This window comes from Lineus longissimus, chromosome 13 (genome assembly GCF_910592395.1).
Source record: "Lineus longissimus chromosome 13, tnLinLong1.2, whole genome shotgun sequence".
NCBI lineage: Eukaryota > Metazoa > Nemertea > Pilidiophora > Heteronemertea > Lineidae > Lineus > Lineus longissimus.
The window spans coordinates 13,326,051-13,348,733 of NC_088320.1; the positions used below are offsets into that span (position 1 = coordinate 13,326,051).

The 22,683-nt window shown below is 40.4% G+C and overlaps 2 protein-coding genes across 2 annotated transcripts; one reads left to right on the plus strand and one right to left on the minus strand.

Annotated features, from left to right (window-relative positions):
* The first annotated feature begins 1,890 nt into the window (after positions 1–1,890).
* Positions 1,891–3,658, plus strand: LOC135497693 (uncharacterized). The gene has a single exon (XM_064787526.1). The coding sequence runs from the start codon at positions 1,891–1,893 to the stop codon at positions 2,617–2,619; it is 729 nt and encodes a 242-aa protein (XP_064643596.1). The 3' UTR covers positions 2,620–3,658.
* A 1,165-nt stretch (positions 3,659–4,823) lies between these two features.
* LOC135497694 (putative nuclease HARBI1) lies at positions 4,824–5,855 on the minus strand. Its single transcript, XM_064787528.1, has one exon. It carries the CDS (start codon positions 5,853–5,855, stop codon positions 4,824–4,826), a length of 1,032 nt encoding a protein of 343 aa, XP_064643598.1.
* Positions 5,856–22,683: the final 16,828 nt, after the last annotated feature.

Here is a 22,683-nt window from a genome sequence, read left to right on the forward strand (position 1 = left end):
TAGGTCTTGCATTTTGGAGCTATTGTGTTCAGCATACATTTCTCAGAATTAAGCCTTACGGCGGGTTAGGTTCATTGTGTTATTGAAAATCTCGCCTCCTCGATTTTCAGGGGGGAGTGTTGTGTATTAGGTTGAGACGGTTTTATGTGTAACGACAACAACGAGCAATGGCGAGATATGAGAGCACGTGCGATGAATTTGTATTTTAGAATCCTTAATCAATATACAGTCCCTACAGAACAACAACCTTTCGGTCCTCATGTATAGTGTAGGTTAATATAGGGACATAGTCACAACCATTCGGTCCTTATGTATAGTGTAGGTTAAGACGGGGACATAGTCACAACCTATAGGTCATTGGGTGATATGAATAAAGGCTAGCAAATGCTTTTACTTCAATTTTGTACAGAAAGGCCAAGTGTAAATGTACATGGAGTTTGAGATAAAAGCATTTACTTCTCTTTATTCATATTACACATTATGTATAGTGTAGGTTAAGACAGGGACATAGTCACAACCTATCGGTCATTGTGTATAGCGTAAGCTAAGATGGGGACATAGTCACAACCTATCGGTCCTTATGTATAGTGTAGGCTAAGACAGGGACATAGTCACAACCTATTGGTCCTTATGTATAGTGTAGGTTTAGACAGGGACATAGTCACAACCTATCGGTCCTTATGTATAGTGTAGGTTAAGACAGGGACATAGTCACAACCTATCGGTCCGTATCTATAGTGTAGGTTTAGACAGGGACATAGTCACAACCTATCGGTCCTTGTGTATAGTGTAGGTTTAGACAGGGACAAAGTCACAACCTATCGGTCATTATGTATAGTGTAGGTTAAGTCGGGGACATAGTCACAACCTATAGGTCATTATGTATAGTGTAGGTTAAGACAGGGACATAGTCACAACCTATCGGTCCTGATGTATAGTGTAGTTTAAGACAGGGACATAGTCACAACCTTTCGGTCCTTATGTATAGTGTAGGTTAAGACGGGGACATAGTCACAACCTATAGGTCATTGGGTGATATGAATAAAGGCTAGCAAATGCTTTTACTTCAATTTTGTACAGAAAGGCCAAGTGTAAAATGGAGTTTTAGATAAAAGCATTAACTTCTCTTTATTCATATCACCCATTATGTATAGTGTAGGTTAAGACAAGGACATAGTCACAACATTGCGGTCCTTATAGTGTAGGTTAAGACAGGGACATATGCACAACCTTTCGGTCCTTATGTATAGTGTAGGTTAAGACGGGGACATAGTCACAACCTATAGGACATTATGTATAGTGTAGGTTAAGACAGGGACATAGTCACAACCTATCGGTCCTTATGTATAGTGTAGGTTAAGACAGGGACATAGTCACAACCTATCGGTCCTTATGTATAGTGGGTGAGGTCAAATCTCAGAGTTTACAGTGTTAACACCAGGTGTTAAGAAAGTGTTCCAAAACCCCGAGATTTGACCTCCTCACTTGACTCCTAGTTAACACTTTCTTAACACCGAGTTGACACTAAGTTAACACTTGGTAGACACCTAGGAACACTTTGATCGCTCAGGTGTTCCCTTAATCTGAGGAAGTGGCCAAAATGCATTACAGATCGTGTACCTCCTGGAGGTTAACACCTGTGAGAGGTCAATTCTCAGAGTTACAAAGGCAGCCATGTTTGCGATTCCTATGTTTCAAGTTGTTGCCTTAAGACATAATAGAAGAGCAGAGAACTTTATTCGAACGCCTGCCTACAGTGGAGAACCGATTGAGCGGCATATGAGGCTCAACCAAGAACAATTTGATCACCTTGTTGATTATTTTCATGGATGGAGGCAGGCTAATCACCAGGGGAATGGCCAAGTCAACGCAAGTACATCTTCAAGAAGAATGAAAACTTTTCTGCACTACCTCGCTTCAGGAGGCTCTCACAGACAGGTCGGTTATGCTGTTGGTTATGCTAAGCCAACTGCAATATTACATGTGACTGAGGTTTCTGACTTTTTCTTTGACATAGCTGCGCGTCATATTTCATTCCCTGAGCAGGATGAGTTTGATCAACTGGCCCAGCCTCTGGTTGATATCGACGGAGTTGAGCGACAAGTGATTCTTTTCATAGACGGCGTTATTGTGAAAATCCAAAAGCCTGATAGGGCTGGTGATGCGTATTACTGTGGGAGGCCGGGGAAATGTTGCGACTCCATCAACGTGCAGTACGTTGTAGATCGATTTGGCAGGGTAAGACACGTTATAAGCGGAGTACCTGGATCGACGCACGACAAAACAGCGGCCGAGTGGTCTCGAGAATTGTTCGACTTCCTTGATCAACTTCCAGAGGAGTATGTTATGCTTGGTGATCCTGCCTACAGGAACCTGCACCGATCTGTGCTGATTACTTTTACTGGAAATAATCTTCGACAGGAACAACTAGATTTTAACAACAGATGCACTCGACTCCGTCAAATAGTTGAGAGGTCTATCGGATGTACTGAACTGATATGGAGGATCAATCAGCTAAAAGAGAATAGGTACGCTGCGAAATATGGCCCTGTTTTTCCATCAAAATGCACTGTAGCAACATGCGTGTTACACAACCTTTACACCAATTTCTTGGCTTGAACCATATGTGAAAGACAAAGACAAAAGTAAAATAACTGAAAATGATTGCTTATTCTTAGTATCCCCAATTTAGTAACTGAAAGAGAAGCCTACTTGGCTGTCCAATCTGTGGCATGTCACTACTTGTAAACAAATCCTGAACCAAAAATATGATGGAATAGTCATGGCTAGAACTGAAGAAACAAAATAGTCTGTTATCACACAACAATTGTACCTCTCTGTTTTGTGGGTGTAGTATAGATCAAGCCACCACTATAAAGAGCCATCTATAAAATTAACTAAAACTAATTCCTTGCTGTTAGCGTGACAAATCGCAGTTTCTGTAACTGTTTTCATCAATAAAATGTTGTTCACTCAGCAATCATGGTAATTAATTGCATAAAAAGAGTCTTGTCTGTATGACGGGACTCGGTGCTTGAAAAATCCGGTATTGAGCGGGTTAGTAGGGACTGTAATTTAGTCGGTATCAGGTAATTGTTCAATAATGGTTATTCCTCTCTCCTCCAACACAGCAGCACGGAATAAACGAATCTCGTACACAAGTTCACGGAGCGTATCCCTGATTTCTTTCATCAAGTCACAAGTTTGCTCTTGATGTTGCACAGAAGAGTTCATGAAATCACTTTCGTCCCTGGCCTTCTTTCCTGTGGTCACCGGGGGCATCATTTGTGAAGCAGGACGTTTTTTTCCGGCACTGGTACTGGCATCGGTTCCTGCCTGAACAGTTGGCGTTCCAGACCTTGATGTCGAAGGGGATGGAGTACTCCTATCTGAGCTGATGACAACACCGCGGTCATCTGGTATGCTGCAGTTTTCATCGCTAGGGGTTTGGGGTCGGGAGTTCGTTGCAGATCCTGGCCTAGTGATGCCGGTTGGTGTCATAACAATTGCAGGTCTGGCTGCCCCGCCCTTCGGATAATAAAGTCGATGGAAAGAGTCAAAAAGTTCAAATAATTCACGAGAGTCCTTGAGTTTTAAACCAGGGTGCATATCATCTGTTGCAGCCCCTGAAGCCTGCTGTGTCTTGATGGCATCTCGATATTCCTTCCCTAGGTTCTTAAGCATATTTTCAACCACTTCGGCGTGGGTACCAACGTAGTTCTCTACTGCTGCATAAAATTCCTGGACCAGAGCATTCTTCTTGGCACGACGAAATGCCTCATGGTGATCAATCATGTACTCAAGAGTTTGCATCCTCTTCTCGAGTGTCCACTGGAAGCGTTTCTTCCCCTTTCCGTCCATGATGACTGCTCAGATGACAGACTTACACTAAAGATCTACGCATAGTCCAATTCAACCTTTCTTCAACATGGGCAAAGTGCCAGACCTGTGCAACCAGGAAACCAAGTGAAACTAACATCATTATGTAACTGTGGCATGGATTATTTACCACTGACATTTGCCAGGCTTGGCACCTTGCCCATGTAGAAGTAAAGTATATAGAAGGTGTTAGGAAAGTATTATTCAAGTGTAATCTTGGTGTAACCCAGGTGTCACCAAGGTGTTAACCTGAACTTGGTGTCTAGGGTTCAGGTTAACACTTTTCACAGAGATTACACTTGGATAATCTAGGTGTAGAGTTAACTCTGAGATTTGACCTCACCCAATGTAGGTTAAGACAGGGACATAGTCACAACCTATCGGTCCTTATGTATAGTGTTGGTTGAGACAGGGACATAGTCTCAACCTATCGGTCCTTATGTATAGTGTAGGTTAAGACAGGGCCATAGTCACAACCTATTGGTCCTTATGTATAGTGTAGATTTAGACAGGGACATAGTAACAACCTTTCGGTCCTTATGTATAATATATGTAAAGACAGGGACATAGTCACAACCTATCGGTCCTTATGTACAGTGTAGGTTTAGACAGGGACATAGTAACAACCTTTCGGTCCTTATGTATAATGTAGGTTAAGACAGGACATAGTCACAACCTATCGGTCCTTATGTATAGTGTAGGTTTAGACAGGGACATAGTAACAACCTTTCGGTCCTTATGTATAATGTAGGTTAAGACAGGACATAGTCACAACCTATCGGTCCTTATGTATAGTGTAGGTTAAGACAGGGACATAGTCACAACCTATCGGTCCTTATAGTGTAGGTTAAGACAGGGACATGGACATGATGATCCCGTGGAGTGCGGATGAACGATCCCGAGGTCCCAAACACGTCGTTTTCTAAGCCGTTTTCTAACATTATTTACACGTTCTGAACACGTCTCTCGTAAAGAATGGCGGTGACCTCTTGCCGCCTTTGCTGACCTTGCAATCGAATTTGGCGTACAGCCAAAGGAGCATCTGCAGCCTCGGGTTCTACACCATCCTCAGCCTCTTCCTCTTCATCATCACCGAAATCATCTGAGTCATTAAGTGACTTTGCGACATTGTGCAATACAACACAAGCAATGATGCATTTTGGAGCGTTTGCCAGTTTGAGACGAATGCCATAACGCAGTATCGGAAAACGTCGTTTTAATTGTCCAAAGGCTTGCTCGATGACCACACGATTTCTTGCATGTTCTCGGTTGAAATGTCTCTCAGCTGCAGTATTTGGGTTACTGTATGGTGTCATCATGTATGGGGCTATTCCATATCCTGAATCGCCAAGACTCCCTTGTACATTCCTTGCAACTTTCCTGTGCAGGTCCGATGTTTGGAATATTCGAGAATCGTGCACAGACCCTGGCCATACGACATCAACACTCGTGAAGGTACACTTTTCATAACATGTCGCCTGAACATTAAATGACGCAAAGTTCTTTCGATTGATGAAGTCATCTCCAAATCGGCCGTGTGGCTTATCAATGCGTACATGCGTGCAATCGATAGCTCCCAGTGTGAATGGAAAACCAAGCTTTTCTGCCCAAAGTTCCTTTGCCCGCGCCAAATCTGCATTTGAACTAGGAAACGTTATCCACCTTGGGTGCTGTTCCGATATGAAATCCAAGGTACTCGCAACGTACATCGATACCGTTGGCTGCGTTATGCCCATCACCTCTGCAACAGTAGTCTGGTATCCAGGAGCTGCCAAATAATGCAAAGTTGCCTCCATGCGTTCCACTGGAGACAGACATCCGCCACGAGTCTCGACGGTTTCAGGTAGAAAAGTTTGTGCAAGCCATTCAACATTATCCTTCCCAAATCGAAATAACTTGCGGTAAGTCGCTGGATTTATCTCAGCTCGATCTATCCGACTCTTATAAACCTTCACTTCTCTTACGGGCATGAACATAGCGCAAGTTAGGTACAAAACGGACGCTGTAGAAAAGGGTCAAGCACCTCTGGACGAGCTCGCCAAACTGCGAGCAAATGCTTCGGTTTGTAAGGACAAGCACGGTCTTATGTATATGCATTCAAGCATTTTCTATTAGTTCAAGCTCATGCTTGTTAGACCAAGCTTTTGCTTTTTCTACTCAAGAAGTTGCTTGTTCTATGAAGCAAAAGCTAAACTTTATGCATACCGTTTCAAGAAAAAGCCTCGAAAAAGCAAATGCTAGTTTTTATGTATTCGGGCCAATAACTATGGTTATTCCTGCAAATACAATAGTGTGCCCTGCTTAGGAAAAAATAGGCGCTTGTCTCATATATATATATTTTATTAACGTGTCACCTTTTACAAAAAGCCAGCCTGCAAAGGCTTACGAGACACAATAATTCATAATTTGCAAACGGGAGTGCAACATGTCGACCGCGGCAAATGGAGGGGTGGTCCGACCATACACGACTTATTCTACTTAAGATTTGAGGCGGTTTATTTACGCATTTGGTAGATGAGTCGTATACAGCTAGCTACACGTCCTGCCACTGTCGGACTCGACAGAAGCGCATTCAGTCCACCGCTCCGGTCCATGGAACCAACATTTTCACCAATATCCAACAGCAAGTCCACCCGCTCTCGGCTATATTTTGTACACTCCAAAAGAAAATGGAACTCATCTTCCACTTTTTCATCACCACAGTTCTTACAGGTTCTATTTTCAAGCGGCACACCCCGATATCGTCCTAATTCTATACCTAGAGGGAATGTACCGTTACGCATTCTTGCTATTGTAGACCTACTTGCCCTACTTAGTGGCAATAAAACATATCTCTCCGTACCGAATTCCTGTTTTAACAACTTAAACGTTCGTAGTTTTGGCATGTTCACCACCTCATTTTTCCATTTAACCACATAATTTGCCATGAGAGCGTCCCTTATCCGGCCTGAAAGCTCCCTATTTTCTGCTGCTGAGAATGTCCTGTGTAGCATGGGAGCATCATAAATGTTAGTCATATTACAATCGTTCAAAATAGTTTTTATACTTTTGCACCAGTTATCTTTCCCTTGTCTAGATAACTCATAATCCCATAGAAATATGTGTTTGGCAATTCTATGAACAGGCAAAGTACACAGCTTAAACCACAAGTTACACATCTTGACATGATGCCTGATAGACAGCGGTATGGAACCCATGTCGCCCACTATTGCCGGTATACCTGAAAATTTACCAACTCCTAGAAACGATCTTAAACACCGCAAATGAACTTTCTCACATTGTCTATAAGTTTTAAAACCCCAAACACTGCAACAGTAGTCCATCACTGGCACCACCTGAGCGTCATATAAGCGTATAATATACGAATTATACATGAGTCCTCTTGCCGTCGAGAAATGCTTCGCTAAAATACCTGCTAGAGCCTTTGAGGCCCCTGTCGCTAACACGTCTGCAGTGTGGGTATAATCTAAATATTCATTCAGTTCTACACCCAGATAACGATAGGCATTAGTTCGCTCAATATCATGTTCTCCAAAATGAAATACATAATTAGTTGGCGCTTCACATTTCCTACGAAAGTGCATAACTTTTGTCTTTTCAACGTTCACTGCCATACGCCACTTTATACACCAAATCCGCACCATGTCTATCATGTTTTGGAGCGATTCCTCATTGTCACTAATCAGGGCGATATCATCAGCATACAACAGAATAGCTATATTTCTACCGTTTATAGCTACGCCATTTCCTTCACTGTTTATCTGTTCCGCTAGATCATTGAGATATAAAGCAAAAAGAGTTGGCGATAGGCTGTCCCCCTGTCTAACTCCGCACGTTGTCCTAAAACTATCAGTCAGACACCCATTGATGCGCACGCGTGCATCTGTATCCTTGTACATTGACACAACCGATTTAAGGAATCTGCCGTAGATGCCTCATATGGACAAAATGCTTCAGAAAAATGTTTGTGTAAGTTATATGATTTAAGTTGTCTGGGGGCTATTGTCCTGGTACAAAAGAAGAATGATATTTTCATTATTTTGATAAATTCTTACGAAACTGCCGAGTTTTATTATGTCTGACTCACTAAATCATTATAAAATTCACTCACTGTGTTGAACTCCCGAGTACCGACGATGCCAAAGTTGATCATACGTAAGAATTAATTGTAACTCTAGAAACTCATTATATTTCCATACCTGATTTTCAGATCCTGGGTCTTAATACACCTGGTGAAGTCGAATGGCTTAGCAACCATATGGGTAATACAGTGGATATCCACAAGGAAGCCTACAGGTTGCACGAATCAACTATAGATATTTTCTTTTATCAGAATGTTCCCAGGCTTTATGTCTCGATGTAGCATCATAGGCCTAAGGGAATGCATATATGCAATTCCCTGCATGACCTGCTTGATGTATTACCCAGCTTATCTTCAGGTTTTATTCCCATCGCCTTCTTAATATCTTGGTCGAAGATGGCATCGTCCATATTGGAGCATTTAATGAATTCGCTCACCAGGTAAACACCACCGGTGTATTTAGCAGTTGCAAGAAACTGGACGATGTTTGGATGCCTGAGCTTTGTATTCACCATTATCTCCTTCTGGATCGTTTCTGTAATGGAAAGTCTCGAACCTTTCGGTAAAAGAATTTCTTTTACCGCAACATCCGACCCTGCCCAGTGTTCTTTATAAACTTTGCCGAATGTTCCTGCACCTAGCAGCAAAGATCGTTCTAAGTTGAGGTCACTAAGTGGCACTTCTGGGACAGCAAATGCTACATCGGTTATGTCGGGAGCAGGGCACTTGCGCTCACCACTTGGTCCAGCTTGGACATCAGACCTCTCGCTTGATGCATATACTTGCCAAACTAATTTTATTTTCTTGGAGGTATCGGTAAAGTTGCCGTGGGTTACCTGGCAGTAGTAGACTCCTGCTTCTTGAACCGTTAGTATGCATGACCGCCCGCCGCTATGAACGAGCGCACCATCTTTGTACCATGTTGTGGCAATTTTCCTTGTTTCTCTGGAGTTTAAATTTCCCGCCTTGTAAACCCCTTTTTAATGAGCCCTGTTTGTTACTTGTGTGAACCCCTTTGCTCTGATGGACCCTTTTTAGCCTCCTTTTTAGATCTCCACCATTTTGCTTTCTTCTAACTCATTCATTTCTAGTTTTACCAATTTCAAGTTATGATTTTCCTTGGGGTAGCTCCCATTATCAGCACACAAATCGTTTGGTAAGCTTAAATAATATGTATAGAACCCTTCTTTTAATATGATTTATGTATAAACGGTCTGCAGGAAGGATTCTTGTGCCTCTCTGTGCAGCCCTAAACCCCCTTTCCAGTGCCCATGTTCTCAGGCAGCCTTGCAGAGCATGTGGTCCCTTTATATGTTAATTTACATGGGGGTTTTCCTTGGGATTTCCCTCATTATCATGCAAATTTTGGGGAATTTCCAGCTCTGGCTTTTTGTCACCTGGTTTGTTTACAAACAATAATGTACTTTAGATGTGGTGGGGGAATTTATTGTAAAAACGTATAGGAGACGTTAGGTCTTTTTCTTTTCGCTGGTCTTTGGTCTTTCTAGTGTTTATTTTCTGTACTTGTTGGCTATTATTTCACATGTTGATGCTATACTTGCATTTACTTGTCTTTATTTGTATTTTCAGTAAATCTCTATAATCAAGGGAATTTCTACGTTTGTGTTGTTTTTTGAGCTGCCCCAATATACCAGTCATATCGGATTGTGTCGTCGTCTTCACCGTGATATCCCGTGATGATACCAATAATTAGATCAGCCCCATCGTAGCCCCAAATTTCGTCTGGATGGTGAAGTATGATCCCATCAACACGTTTAGGGGCAGATGGACAGATTACTTCTTTTGTGCCTTGTTCATTCGTCTCGTTCTAGATAATTTCAAGGAGTTTTCTTTCGCCCACAACAACAGAAGAAACAGTGAAGCCATCTGTGCTGGGGCTATACCATTCGTCATCAGGCAAGGTGTTGGTGTTGGCGTGGTCTTTGCATTGTGAAATGCTGCAACATTTAAGATATCTTGCATTTCCCGAGTACATTGATATCATTTCCCGGCCGTTCGTGACTGAAATAGCCGGGGAATCCGGTGCACCTTCCTTGGTCAGCTTCCTCAATGTTGGAGAAACTACAATAACACTCATCTCATTAGTTGTTACATCACGTCTGTTTGCAGGCATCACTGTGGCTTCGGAACCTGCTGAATCTGCTGCATCATTGTCATGCGTTTCAGTATCTGATGTAGGGAAAGTGCCATCTATTTTCTTAGTAGTCATCATATAAAGAGTGCAGTTCGAAGAAAAGAGTCCACGAGATTTAAGATACTGTCCATAGTTGGAATTGTTGCCATTGACGTCTTCGAATTTCGATATAATCTGTCCTTGAGCATCACCCAAGCTAACTTCCATATCGCACAGTATCCCAAACTTCGACTTTCCATCCATAAAAAACAACAGCTGGCCTTCTTCTATTATGTCCTCCACACTCATATCTAGGGATTGGTTCGTAGGAATACTTCTAACCCCACCACCGTCCTTCAGAAAGATATGTTTGAAACATGCACCCTTAAAGTGCTTCCAACCGAGACGGACGAGTGGCTTTCTTGACCTCGACATCTTCGCTGAACCACTGCTGCCCTGGAATAGAAAGGTGGAAGAGGTGAGAATATTTCACTGTCAGATGATTTTCAAATCGTTCCATAGAATAATTGTTATGCACATTCCTGATGAACATTCCTTATGTCTTTTAAACGAACCAAGTCTCCGTGCATTTGAATAATACATATTTAAAAGAGATCAGGGGGTACGGGAAATAGTCAAACTTACATGCAAGCCTACTTGCCAGTATGTCTAAAATTCGCAAATGACATTCTATGATCACCGACAGGCGGCTCCTCCAACTCGGGTGACTACAAAACAAAGACTCAATACCCAAGACCTAAACAAAGATCCCCTACTACAAAACAAGACCCAACTACAAAACAAAGACCACCCCTACTACAAAACAAAGACCAGATCAAACACTGTTCAGTATTATTGGGGCCTTTGTTTTGTAGTAGGGGTGGTCCTTGTTTTGTAGTTGGGTCTTTGTTTTCTAGCCACCCCCTCCAACTCACCTTTTGGCCTACTGTCGTTTCAAGTGTAGTCTTTTGTTTCTTTGCTGCAAATCCTTTCCCTTTCCCAAGCCTTATTGTCTTCATTATGTCTTTAATCTTAGCATCATTTGTTGTTCCGCCGCTGGCACCTGAAAGAGAATTATATATCATTTAGATACGGCATCATTCAGTCATACGTGAATTTCTGAATGGAATGCTATCAATGCCGTATTTAACCCTCTCCCACAGAAAAATCAAAATGGCTAAATATGCATTTTCCAAGCACCTGAGGGCAAGACGTTAGGATATCCCTATAGCATCATTTATTGCACATCTTTAATGAGCAGTGCCTAAAAATAATCTAACAAGGCCAGGGCCCGCCAAAATAAAAAAGTCCTGGGATTTTTCGTTTGGGTCGCTAGGGTATGCGTAGACTTGCCTGAGAGTTGCTTGGGTTCAAGGGGTTAATCAGTTCGATATCAAATAATTTGTACCTTTTATAACAAATTACTTCCGGCCGGCCTTTTCCCACCCTCCAGGTGGCACTTTGAAAACACCATCTTTGGCGCATACAACATACTTTTCTTTTTCTCCATTGGTTTGTTCAGTAAAAGCTAACGATGATGCACCCGGGAATGGCTGCCCTGTAAGTGAAATACAGAAACATGTTTTGTTATCCTCATAGATCTACCTCCCTGCGTCTACATCAGGGGGCAATGAGAGAAACCTTGCTACTTTGGCCCTGAGCCAACAGAAGGTCTCAGATGAAAATTATTTCCACCAAGATGAATATTATTTCCACCCACAGGTGTAAACTATTTTCACCCAGGTGAATATTATTCTCAGGTGAATACCATTCTCACCTGGGTGAAAACTATTTTCACCAAGGTGAATATTATTTTTACCCAGGTGAATATTATCCTCAGGTGAATACCATTCTCACCTAGGTGAAAATTATTTTCACCAAGGTGAATATAAGTTTTACCCAGGTGAATATTATCCTCAGGTGAATACCATTCACACATAGGTGAAAACTAATTTCACCTAGGTGCTATTCACCTAGGTGAATATTATTTTCACCTAGTCGACTATCTTTATTGTAAAGTAATGGACGTCTGTATGATCCATATCAACTATCTCTGATCTCTGCCGGGAAAGGGTAGACACCAGCCTGGTATATCACTTACACCATTTACTTGTCAACATATGTCCTTTTTTAGATTCTTTCTGACCTCGGGGGAAAGTAGGCCTATATGCTACAGATCTATGCTTGCAACTGCACAGTGTATTATACGCCCAAAGAACATGCATAGCATAGGACAGGTAGCCTACACGTGAGAGGCTTCGTATTATAACCTATCATATGTGGTATATACATCAAAGCATACATCAAAATACCGTTTTTAACATTAAGAGGTATTCTTGAAGTGAAACCTACCTAACTCATTCAATGAAAATAGCTGATTCTGCAGAAAAAAGGTGTATGAACCACCGGTGGTCTCGTCGATTACTTTTACTTTCTCCATGACTGTAACGGCAACGTACTAATATGTTACACTTTATCTGATTGGCTAAAAGTTTCCTAGTGATTGAGGATTTTGAATTTCGGATTTCGGATTTCAAATTTCGGATTTAGGATTTCGGATATCGGATTTCAAATTTCGGATGGGCTCTCTTGGCTTTCGTATAGTTGAGTGTAATGACCACCTTTACACATTTTCTGTAAGGTCACAAGACTTTATCTTATTTAAAGACAAACCAATTCCTTGAAAATACCTCTCCTCAATCTGAGCCTTAATGTACATGTAGTTTAACTGATTTGTTATGGCATAAATTGCCTGATTCCTCGAAATTATGCTTTCCATTGGAGACTGAATGGGGTGTACAACGTTTTTTATTTTCACCAGATCGAACTCTGTTTTCTGGACTTTGTCCGGATCGAGCGAAGCTCTCTGTTTGAACTCCGTTCTCATGACATTGTCCAGATCTAGAAAATTCTGCAAAAACCGAGATACTAATTTTGTGATGGTATTCATTGAGTTTGAATAGGACCTCTTCCAACTTATTTCTGTTCTCATAAATCTGTTTTGCTTGTTTGTCAATGTTAAGACGAATAGTGACAACAGGCTTACCAAATTCATTTACTACTTCGATATCTTCAACTTTTCTAATGTTATCTAATTCTTCTGTTTCAAATGCAAGTTTCTTATCCATTGTCGAGCCTTGCTCTCTTGACGAAGTCATAGTAATAGACTTAAGACCTGGAACGTTAGGTTTACCCTGATGTTCCATTTTAGTTTGATGACCCTTGGTTTTTCTATGAGATGCCATGTTGGTATATGAAATATACCTGTCTCATGTATCACAATAAAATTTCTTATTTCTATCCATTTCGATGAATAAAACGTTATTAAATTTACAATATTGGGTCTATAATTAACTAATGTGGTGTGTAAGGAGATGCTGATGGTAATGTAGCTTGACAGTAGTGATAGTGATTCCTGTTACTGGCGTTACAGGAACTGACGTTCCATGTACTGGCGTTACAGAAACTGACGATCCTGTTACTGGCTTTTCAGTTTCTCTAACATCTCTGTCTGTGCTAGCTTCTTTCCTTCTTCTAAAAAAGTCTTCTTAAGGGATTCTACATCAACTCCAGTCTGGCTCTCCCTTAATTTCTTTTTAATACATGTACCATTTTTCATTGAAATGTACTTCTCCTTCTCCTTTAGAATTAAGCTGAATTCCTCTGTAGAGATGTGTGAATCATTTAAGGCTTTACGAACTAAATCATTGACAGTGTTAAGTTGAAATGGCTAGCATACCTATCGTCCATGTTTTTCTGTCTTATTAAGTATCTTCTTCTTCTGCCAACTTAGAAATGAGGAAAAAAGAGCACTTCCTATTGTCACACCACCCAAAGCTAAACCTATCGGTGCAATTATGTCTCCAGCTAATGCTGAAATACCAACAGATCCTGCCGTTACACTTACAACAGTAAGACCATGGCTAATACCAGTAATCGTGTCAAATGCTTTCTTGTATTTGAAAAATATGTTTCTTCTGAATTCAATCTCCTCTTCAAAGAACTTCTTTACATCACTGATTTGTTGAAGTCGGACACTCTGAGGTCCGTTCTCCTTTGATCTAATCAAATCAGGATAAAGCTTATTACCTTCCTGCATTTAATTAATGAGAAAAATTAGAATCTAGTGTTGGCTCTGTTCGAACTCTGTTCTCAGGACTTTGTCCGTCCAGACGAGTTATGCTAGGAACTGGCTTACCAGTAGTGGGTTGAGCTTCGCTCCTGCTACTTTGTTATGCTCTCTTGACGAAGTCGAGCCTTGCTCTCTTGACGAAGTCATAGTCAAAGTCATACTGGTAGATAGTCATACTGGTAGATCTTGGAACTGACGTTACCGGTTCAACTGTAATTACTGGTTTACCAATAATGGGATTACCAGTAGCTGCTTCTTCTTTCTCCTCATTTTTTTCTGTAAAACTCTTCTCGTACAGTCATTTGGCCTCTTTGAGTAACCCCAAGTTATGTTCATTTAACTTCAGGTAAACTTACTAATCAATTTTAAACTTACTAATCAATTAAAAGCTTAAGGTAATACTAGATTAAATCGGTATTTTAAATCATCAGGAGAAGTGAAATTGAATGTATTGAAATTACTTTGAAGTCTATTACTAAAGTTCAATAATTAAATTAACAGTTTCAGGGTTTATGCCATTTCGAAACATATCTCAGTAGAACCTCCCCTTGCGGACACCACTGCCAGGCGGACACCTCCGCATTATGGACATGTTCGTTCAGTCCCTAATTTTTCTAAGTCATTTGCTTTAACCAAAACCTCTGTAGGGCGGACACCTCTCTACTCCGAATTGTGGACACGGCCATGGTGACTTTTTAGTCCAATTGCCTCGCAATTGCGGACAGTAAACAAAAACAGTGGCTTCCCGTGTTCACTCAGGTAGTCGATTAGACCAGCTAACAGGGGTGAAGTTTGCGTAACTGATGAACATAATTAGACACTGTGTTCAGTTGATTACAGGGTAGAGTGAGTTTAATGTCCGTTTCTCTCCTAATTATAACCGAATGTTCGTTTAATTATCTTCACTGCGCATCACATTGCCAAGCTACTATATATTGTAACATTAATTGCAGTTCATTGAGTTGTTTGTCCCCTTGTGCTCTAATTACAAAGAATAAAGCTTGATGTGTAGTAGCTCAATCAAATGCTTCTATTAAACTAAGTAAGGATTACGCTGTCTATGTAATAGGTAGCGTACGAGTACAATCTGCATATAGTTTTGTACAATAATGCACATATACGTATGTCGACTATAGTTTGATATATAATGTTGAATATTAACAATACATGATGGTTTGATATATAATGTTGAATATTAACAATACATGATGGTTTGATATATAATGTTGAATATTAACAATACATGGATGAGCTATACTGTTCTTACTAATACGTCGAATTTAAACAAGGAATCAATTAAATCTTTTTTGGTTTTTGTCATAGGCAATGTAAGTAACAAGGTGATACAACTAGAACTTTGGTTCTTACTAAATGTTAGATGGTGTTGATGGGCGAACCCATTTTGACCCAATGTCAGTTTATCAAAATACTATCACGGACGTAAACCTAAACTGGCGGCGTGTAAACGAAGGAGATGTACGACAGCGGAATGCCAATTATAATTCCGGCTATCGAGCAATGTAGACACGAATGCTATTTGCTAGTAGTCGAATAAATTCAACTACAAATTCAACCACAATGGCCGAATCGAATGTCTACTACGAAGTATGCTAGAAGTGCTTGAATGCACTATTTAGAACATGACGTCACCGATTAACGCCTAGTTCTTTCTGTAAACTAGAAAACAACCAAATTTATATAACACGCCTACAATTTAGGTGCTTAAAGAATGGTGGCCCTTCCGTTCAACCCGGAAACAACGACTAGAACCGAGCATCAAGACCCATCCAACGATGACATATGTAACCACAGGACATTCTAACACACCATCACGAAGGACTATAATTATTCGTCCAGACCTAAGCATATATGACATAAATAGTAAGATTACCCAACTAACTGGAAAACCAGAACAGTGCATGAAACGTCAACGATATAAAATCTGTCCACAACAAATGCGAAGACAAACCCTACAGGCCTACGAAACCGGCCAGAATAGGTATAATACTATACGAATGCATGAGCTAGCGTGTAGCACAATTTTGCACATACACAAGGGAGAAATCCCATACAAAGCGATTATGTCAATACACAGGTTTGGAAACGTAATCAAAACATGAGCTCACAAACAAAATGGCGGCTCAATTTAAGTGCATGTCATTACGACATTACGAAGTGGAGTGACGAAGACTACGCCCTACTGACTCCCAGTCAAATTTTGGAATTAAAAGGAGAAATTATCGGAATAATCCTACCAGGACCTTCAAACTTCAACTTCCTTCAACGAACCGCCTTCAAACAGAATAACATGGCACATGATTCCAACCAGGACGAATGATACAAATAAAAACACAGGAAACCCGGGAAGAACGAAAAGGCCGTGTGCTCCCTGCAGGGCCCTAGCAGAATGAGAGCGAAAACCTAGTGCGAGGCCGTGATCTCGCGTAGTTTTATTAATTTTATAATATTTCTTTTTTATTTGACTCCCATGAGCCTCTATTAAAATGGCGTCCGTTTGTTTACAATGACTATAGCACATGAGGAAATGGCACTTCGCCAAAACACAGTGGATGCACAGTCATACAAAGCGCTCTGGTATCGCAGATTATTCACTTGGATCGAGGTTACCCGTCAAACAGAAAAATAAAACGCCCCCAAATCGAGTTCATGACGAGTTTATTGCCGTCAAGTACTCGACTCTAAAATCTGTAAATGGAGGAGACTGGAGAAAGAGACTAAGCATGATCTAGAACAAAAGAAAACTGAAATCACAAAGTTTGATGAATATTTATAGACTTTCCATTATGACCAACAGCCCAAATTCCTCAATCTGTCATGTGCCACTTCCAATTCCCGTGGCACAGTTGCCATCTTTAGATTTCAGTTGCCACTATCAAGACCAACTCAAACCAGTTCGCCCACACCAGTCTCCCTGTAGTCATGACTTCACAGCTTGTGAATTCTCAGTTCTAGTTCTAGTTTATGTTGTTGTTCGCCCTCGCAATTGATATAGACTATAGGTATTTGATGATTTAGTGTGATCTGCTTCCTCGGAAATCCAACTCGAATGGTTTGACTAATTTCTATGATGGCCGAACCTCTCGAAGCGTTTTGCTAACCAACTGGCGTAAACCGCCTAGCGTATTTTATTGTCTTCTTACTCTGTCCTTTACTCATATCTTTAATTGTGTGTACTGGTGATAATAGAACGCTATTAGGTAGCATTACTAGTCTGCGTTCTTTTCGATATTTACGTTGTTTCCACGGTATCCCAATATGCCAATTACTGACCGAAACAATGGTCACCTTATTAATCTTTGTTACAGTTTTCAAAGGAGCCAGAGGAGAGCATACGTCTCTGATAAATGTTACACTGGAAAGTAAGTTTTTGTTTTTATGTGAAAATAAAATCGTTGATTCCTTTTGATAGTTCAAAAAATAAAAAGTTTGTACATACGGGACCAACAACACTTCCAACCGCATTCTCGGTTGAGGAAAGACACGATATAGTGCAAGGAATCCTTTCTTTATCCTTTTATAGAATAAGATATGACCTTGTCGACTTACGAAATAATGTCCTTTGGCATTGCGTTCGAAACTTTGCCAATTATTCAGTTCAAAAAGCGCATTTTGCCCGCGTATCCAAGTTATATTAAAGATGGAGAGAAATGGACGACGATAGCTTCCTATGACAGTGCCACCTATCACAAAGATGTTTTTCAAGCCAATCAGCAAGCCAAAAATACAATGTTTAGTTGAACATGGGTGATGACGAGGTAGGATTATTGTGTCAAAATGACGAGTTGATATATCAAACAACTTAAATACAACCGTTTTGTATCCACTTTCCCGGCGCACGTAATAGAGTAGCCATAATTTTCCGTTGTAAATATTTCCAAACATCACACTAAAACGATAGGAAACAGACACATTATGAACGAGTGCATAAACATTCCTTTGTTTAGGTTGGTAGACAAGTATATTTCTTAAGGCATGAACATGTCCTCTATCATCTCGATGAACGAATAGTATCGAATTAGAACTGCCGTCAAACAGAAACAGCCTGGCTTCATATTTACTCCAAATGACTGATACGGGTGGTTTGAAAACGACTGGTTCAGAAACTCTGTACGTTTGGGTTCTTTTTTCCTGAAAGAGCAGTTGTTAAAGTGTAAGTAGATGAGCGCTGCACTGCTTTTCATTCTTGTTACCACAGTACAGTGAGCCTTTAACCAGGGACCCAGAAACTTCTGTACGGAATGCCATATGGTATGATTTACTGCCACAATTAGTATCATATTTGACTTTGAGACGGATTTTAGCTTAAACACGATCGAGACTTGGCATGTGATAAAACCTTGCCTCTAGTTGATACATAAGCCATCCTGTAGTAATCGTTACATCTTTCCTCTCCAAACATGTTGCCTTCTCACTGTGCCGTCGGCAAACATGGCCGCCATTATTCCCTCGGGTATTAATAGTTTTGCAACTTAGCACCAAAAAGCAAACAAATGCGCAATGACACCTCGACCGCATGTTTTTATCAGCAAAACTTGGCTGAATTATTTCTCGATCATGTGTAACCTTTTTGTAAAACCTGCTTTGGGTTGGGACCATTGTCAGTTATTGCCGAAAATGTACGAGACCACTATATCAAAGACAAGGCATGATCATGACCACTAGGCAGTATTAATCAACGTTGCATTAATTCATCCAACATCTTGACCTAATTCAATCAAAGATCTGATTGGCTTTTTCAAACAACAACATTTCAACATGAGAAAGCATCAGAACTATTTCTGTGAAGCCGAAATAGTGCCGATATTTTACAAATACATGTAATTCAATTTAACAAGCATTATTACCGGCTATTACTGTAGAAGAATTATAATAAAACACACCGTGGCAACACCTTGGATACTTTTATTTAATTTGTTAATTCGGGTTTTCCGTGAAGCAGGAAACCGCTTTACCACAAGTGGTCCGTTTCAGCCAATCGACTGCTCGGAGTCGAAAGTACACCCTGCTTTATGAAATTTGGTACTATATATTATATGTACTTCCTGTAATCATCTATGTGCCGTCGACGTAACCGCAATAGCTCACCTACCGATTCCGATGGCCCAGTTGACCAGGCGACCGCCTCATAGATTGAAGGTCGAGAAGTCACCGGTGACTATACAGTAGTTCACTGTGCTTTATGAATTGTGGTACTCTACTGCCTGAGGTGTCACCTTCTTGAGGGGCTAATGTGTTGAAAGGCACTGCTGCTCAAAGGCGTTGTCGCAAGTGCTCAAATACCGAAGCTCGAGCAGTCGCTGGAGTCGAAGGTATACACCGTGCTTTATGAAATACGGCACTCTAATATCAAAACACTCTCCCTGGTTCAGGCAATGAGGCTACGCATCGCTTTATTATCAACAGAAACATAATGTGTTTTTCACGATGTTATATCCGATATCTCACCTGCATCGATCAAGTGCGTATTAAAACTAAATGATGTATTTTTGGGAGAAAATGCCCTCTAGAAAAACAAAATTTCAGGTTATTGTGTGTACCCCCCCCCCCCCCCCGCGCCCCAAAAAAATGTACGGAGCGTTGACCCGAAATGTCATGAAAGTTGGAATTCTTTAAATTTTGCATCCAAATATCATCGATGGGTACTTGTAGTTTCAAAGATTGTGGTATTTCTTCTCTCTTGTAGTGAGGGAAACAAGAAATATAGTCCAAGTTTAATGTTGTCATTGCGACGAGTTGTAAATTCTTATACATTTACCCACTTTCAAAAAATGACTTAAAAAAAGCTTAATACACATTTTAAAATAATATTTTGCCATACAGGGTAGAGTGAGTTTAATGTCCGTTTCTCTCCTAATTATAACCGAATGTTCGTTTAATTATCTTCACTGCGCATCACATTGCCAAGCTACTATATATTGTAACATTAATTGCAGTTCATTGAGTTGTTTGTCCCCTTGTGCTCTAATTACAAAGAATAAAGCTTGATGTGTAGTAGCTCAATCAAATGCTTCTATTAAACTAAGTAAGGATTACGCTGTCTATGTAATAGGTAGCGTAAGAGTACAATCTGCATATAGTTTTGTACAATAATGCACATATACGTATGTCGACTATAGTTTGATATATAATGTTGAATATTAACAATACATGATGGTTTGATATATAATGTTGAATATTAACAATACATGATGGTTTGATATATAATGTTGAATATTAACAATACATGATGGTTTGATATATAATGTTGAATATTAACAATACATGGATGAGCTATACTGTTCTGACTAATACGTCGAATTTAAACAAGGAATCAATTAAATCTTTTTTGGTTTTTGTCATAGGCAATGTAAGTAACAAGGTGATACAACTAGAACTTTGGTTCTTACTAAATGTTAGATGGTGTTGATGGGCGAACCCATTTTGACCCAATGTCAGTTTATCAAAATACTATCACGGACGTAAACCTAAACTGGCGGCGTGTAAACGAAGGAGATGTACGACAGCGGAATGCCAATTATAATTCCGGCTATCGAGCAATGTAGACACGAATGCTATTTGCTAGTAGTCGAATAAATTCAACTACAAATTCAACCACAATGGCCGAATCGAATGTCTACTACAAAGTATGCTAGAAGTGCTTGAATGCACTATTTAGAACATGACGTCACCGATTAACGCCTAGTTCTTTCTGTAAACTAGAAAACAACCAAATTTATATAACACGCCTACAATTTAGGTGCTTAAAGAATGGTGGCCCTTCCGTTCAACCCGGAAACAACGACTAGAACCGAGCATCAAGACCCATCCAACGATGACATATGTAACCACAGGACATTCTAACACACCATCACGAAGGACTATAATTATTCGTCCAGACCTAAGCATATATGACATAAATAGTAAGATTACCCAACTAACTGGAAAACCAGAACAGTGCATGAAACGTCAACGATATAAAATCTGTCCACAACAAATGCGAAGACAAACCCTACAGGCCTACGAAACCGGCCAGAATAGGTATAATACTATACGAATGCATGAGCTAGCGTGTAGCACAATTTTGCACATACACAAGGGAGAAATCCCATACAAAGCGATTATGTCAATACACAGGTTTGGAAACGTAATCAAAACATGAGCTCACAAACAAAATGGCGGCTCAATTTAAGTGCATGTCATTACGACATTACGAAGTGGAGTGACGAAGACTACGCCCTACTGACTCCCAGTCAAATTTTGGAATTAAAAGGAGAAATTATCGGAATAATCCTACCAGGACCTTCAAACTTCAACTTCCTTCAACGAACCGCCTTCAAACAGAATAACATGGCACATGATTCCAACCAGGACGAATGATACAAATAAAAACACAGGAAACCCGGGAAGAACGAAAAGGCCGTGTGCTCCCTGCAGGGCCCTAGCAGAATGAGAGCGAAAACCTAGTGCGAGGCCGTGATCTCGCGTAGTTTTATTAATTTTATAATATTTCTTTTTTATTTGACTCCCATGAGCCTCTATTAAAATGGCGTCCGTTTGTTTACAATGACTATAGCACATGAGGAAATGGCACTTCGCCAAAACACAGTGGATGCACAGTCATACAAAGCGCTCTGGTATCGCAGATTATTCACTTGGATCGAGGTTACCCGTCAAACAGAAAAATAAAACGCCCCCAAATCGAGTTCATGACGAGTTTATTGCCGTCAAGTACTCGACTCTAAAATCTGTAAATGGAGGAGACTGGAGAAAGAGACTAAGCATGATCTAGAACAAAAGAAAACTGAAATCACAAAGTTTGATGAATATTTATAGACTTTCCATTATGACCAACAGCCCAAATTCCTCAATCTGTCATGTGCCACTTCCAATTCCCGTGGCACAGTTGCCATCTTTAGATTTCAGTTGCCACTATCAAGACCAACTCAAACCAGTTCGCCCACACCAGTCTCCCTGTAGTCATGACTTCACAGCTTGTGAATTCTCAGTTCTAGTTCTAGTTTATGTTGTTGTTCGCCCTCGCAATTGATATAGACTATAGGTATTTGATGATTTAGTGTGATCTGCTTCCTCGGAAATCCAACTCGAATGGTTTGACTAATTTCTATGATGGCCGAACCTCTCGAAGCGTTTTGCTAACCAACTGGCGTAAACCGCCTAGCGTATTTTATTGTCTTCTTACTCTGTCCTTTACTCATATCTTTAATTGTGTGTACTGGTGATAATAGAACGCTATTAGGTAGCATTACTAGTCTGCGTTCTTTTCGATATTTACGTTGTTTCCACGGTATCCCAATATGCCAATTACTGACCGAAACAATGGTCACCTTATTAATCTTTGTTACAGTTTTCAAAGGAGCCAGAGGAGAGCATACGTCTCTGATAAATGTTACACTGGAAAGTAAGTTTTTGTTTTTATGTGAAAATAAAATCGTTGAT

Excerpts from the sequence above, each read along its gene's own strand:
- LOC135497693 (XM_064787526.1), top strand. The coding sequence starts at position 1,891 with ATGAAAACTTTTCTGCACTACCTCGCTTCAGGAGGCTCTCACAGACAG.
- LOC135497694 (XM_064787528.1), bottom strand. The coding sequence starts at position 5,855 with ATGTTCATGCCCGTAAGAGAAGTGAAGGTTTATAAGAGTCGGATAGAT.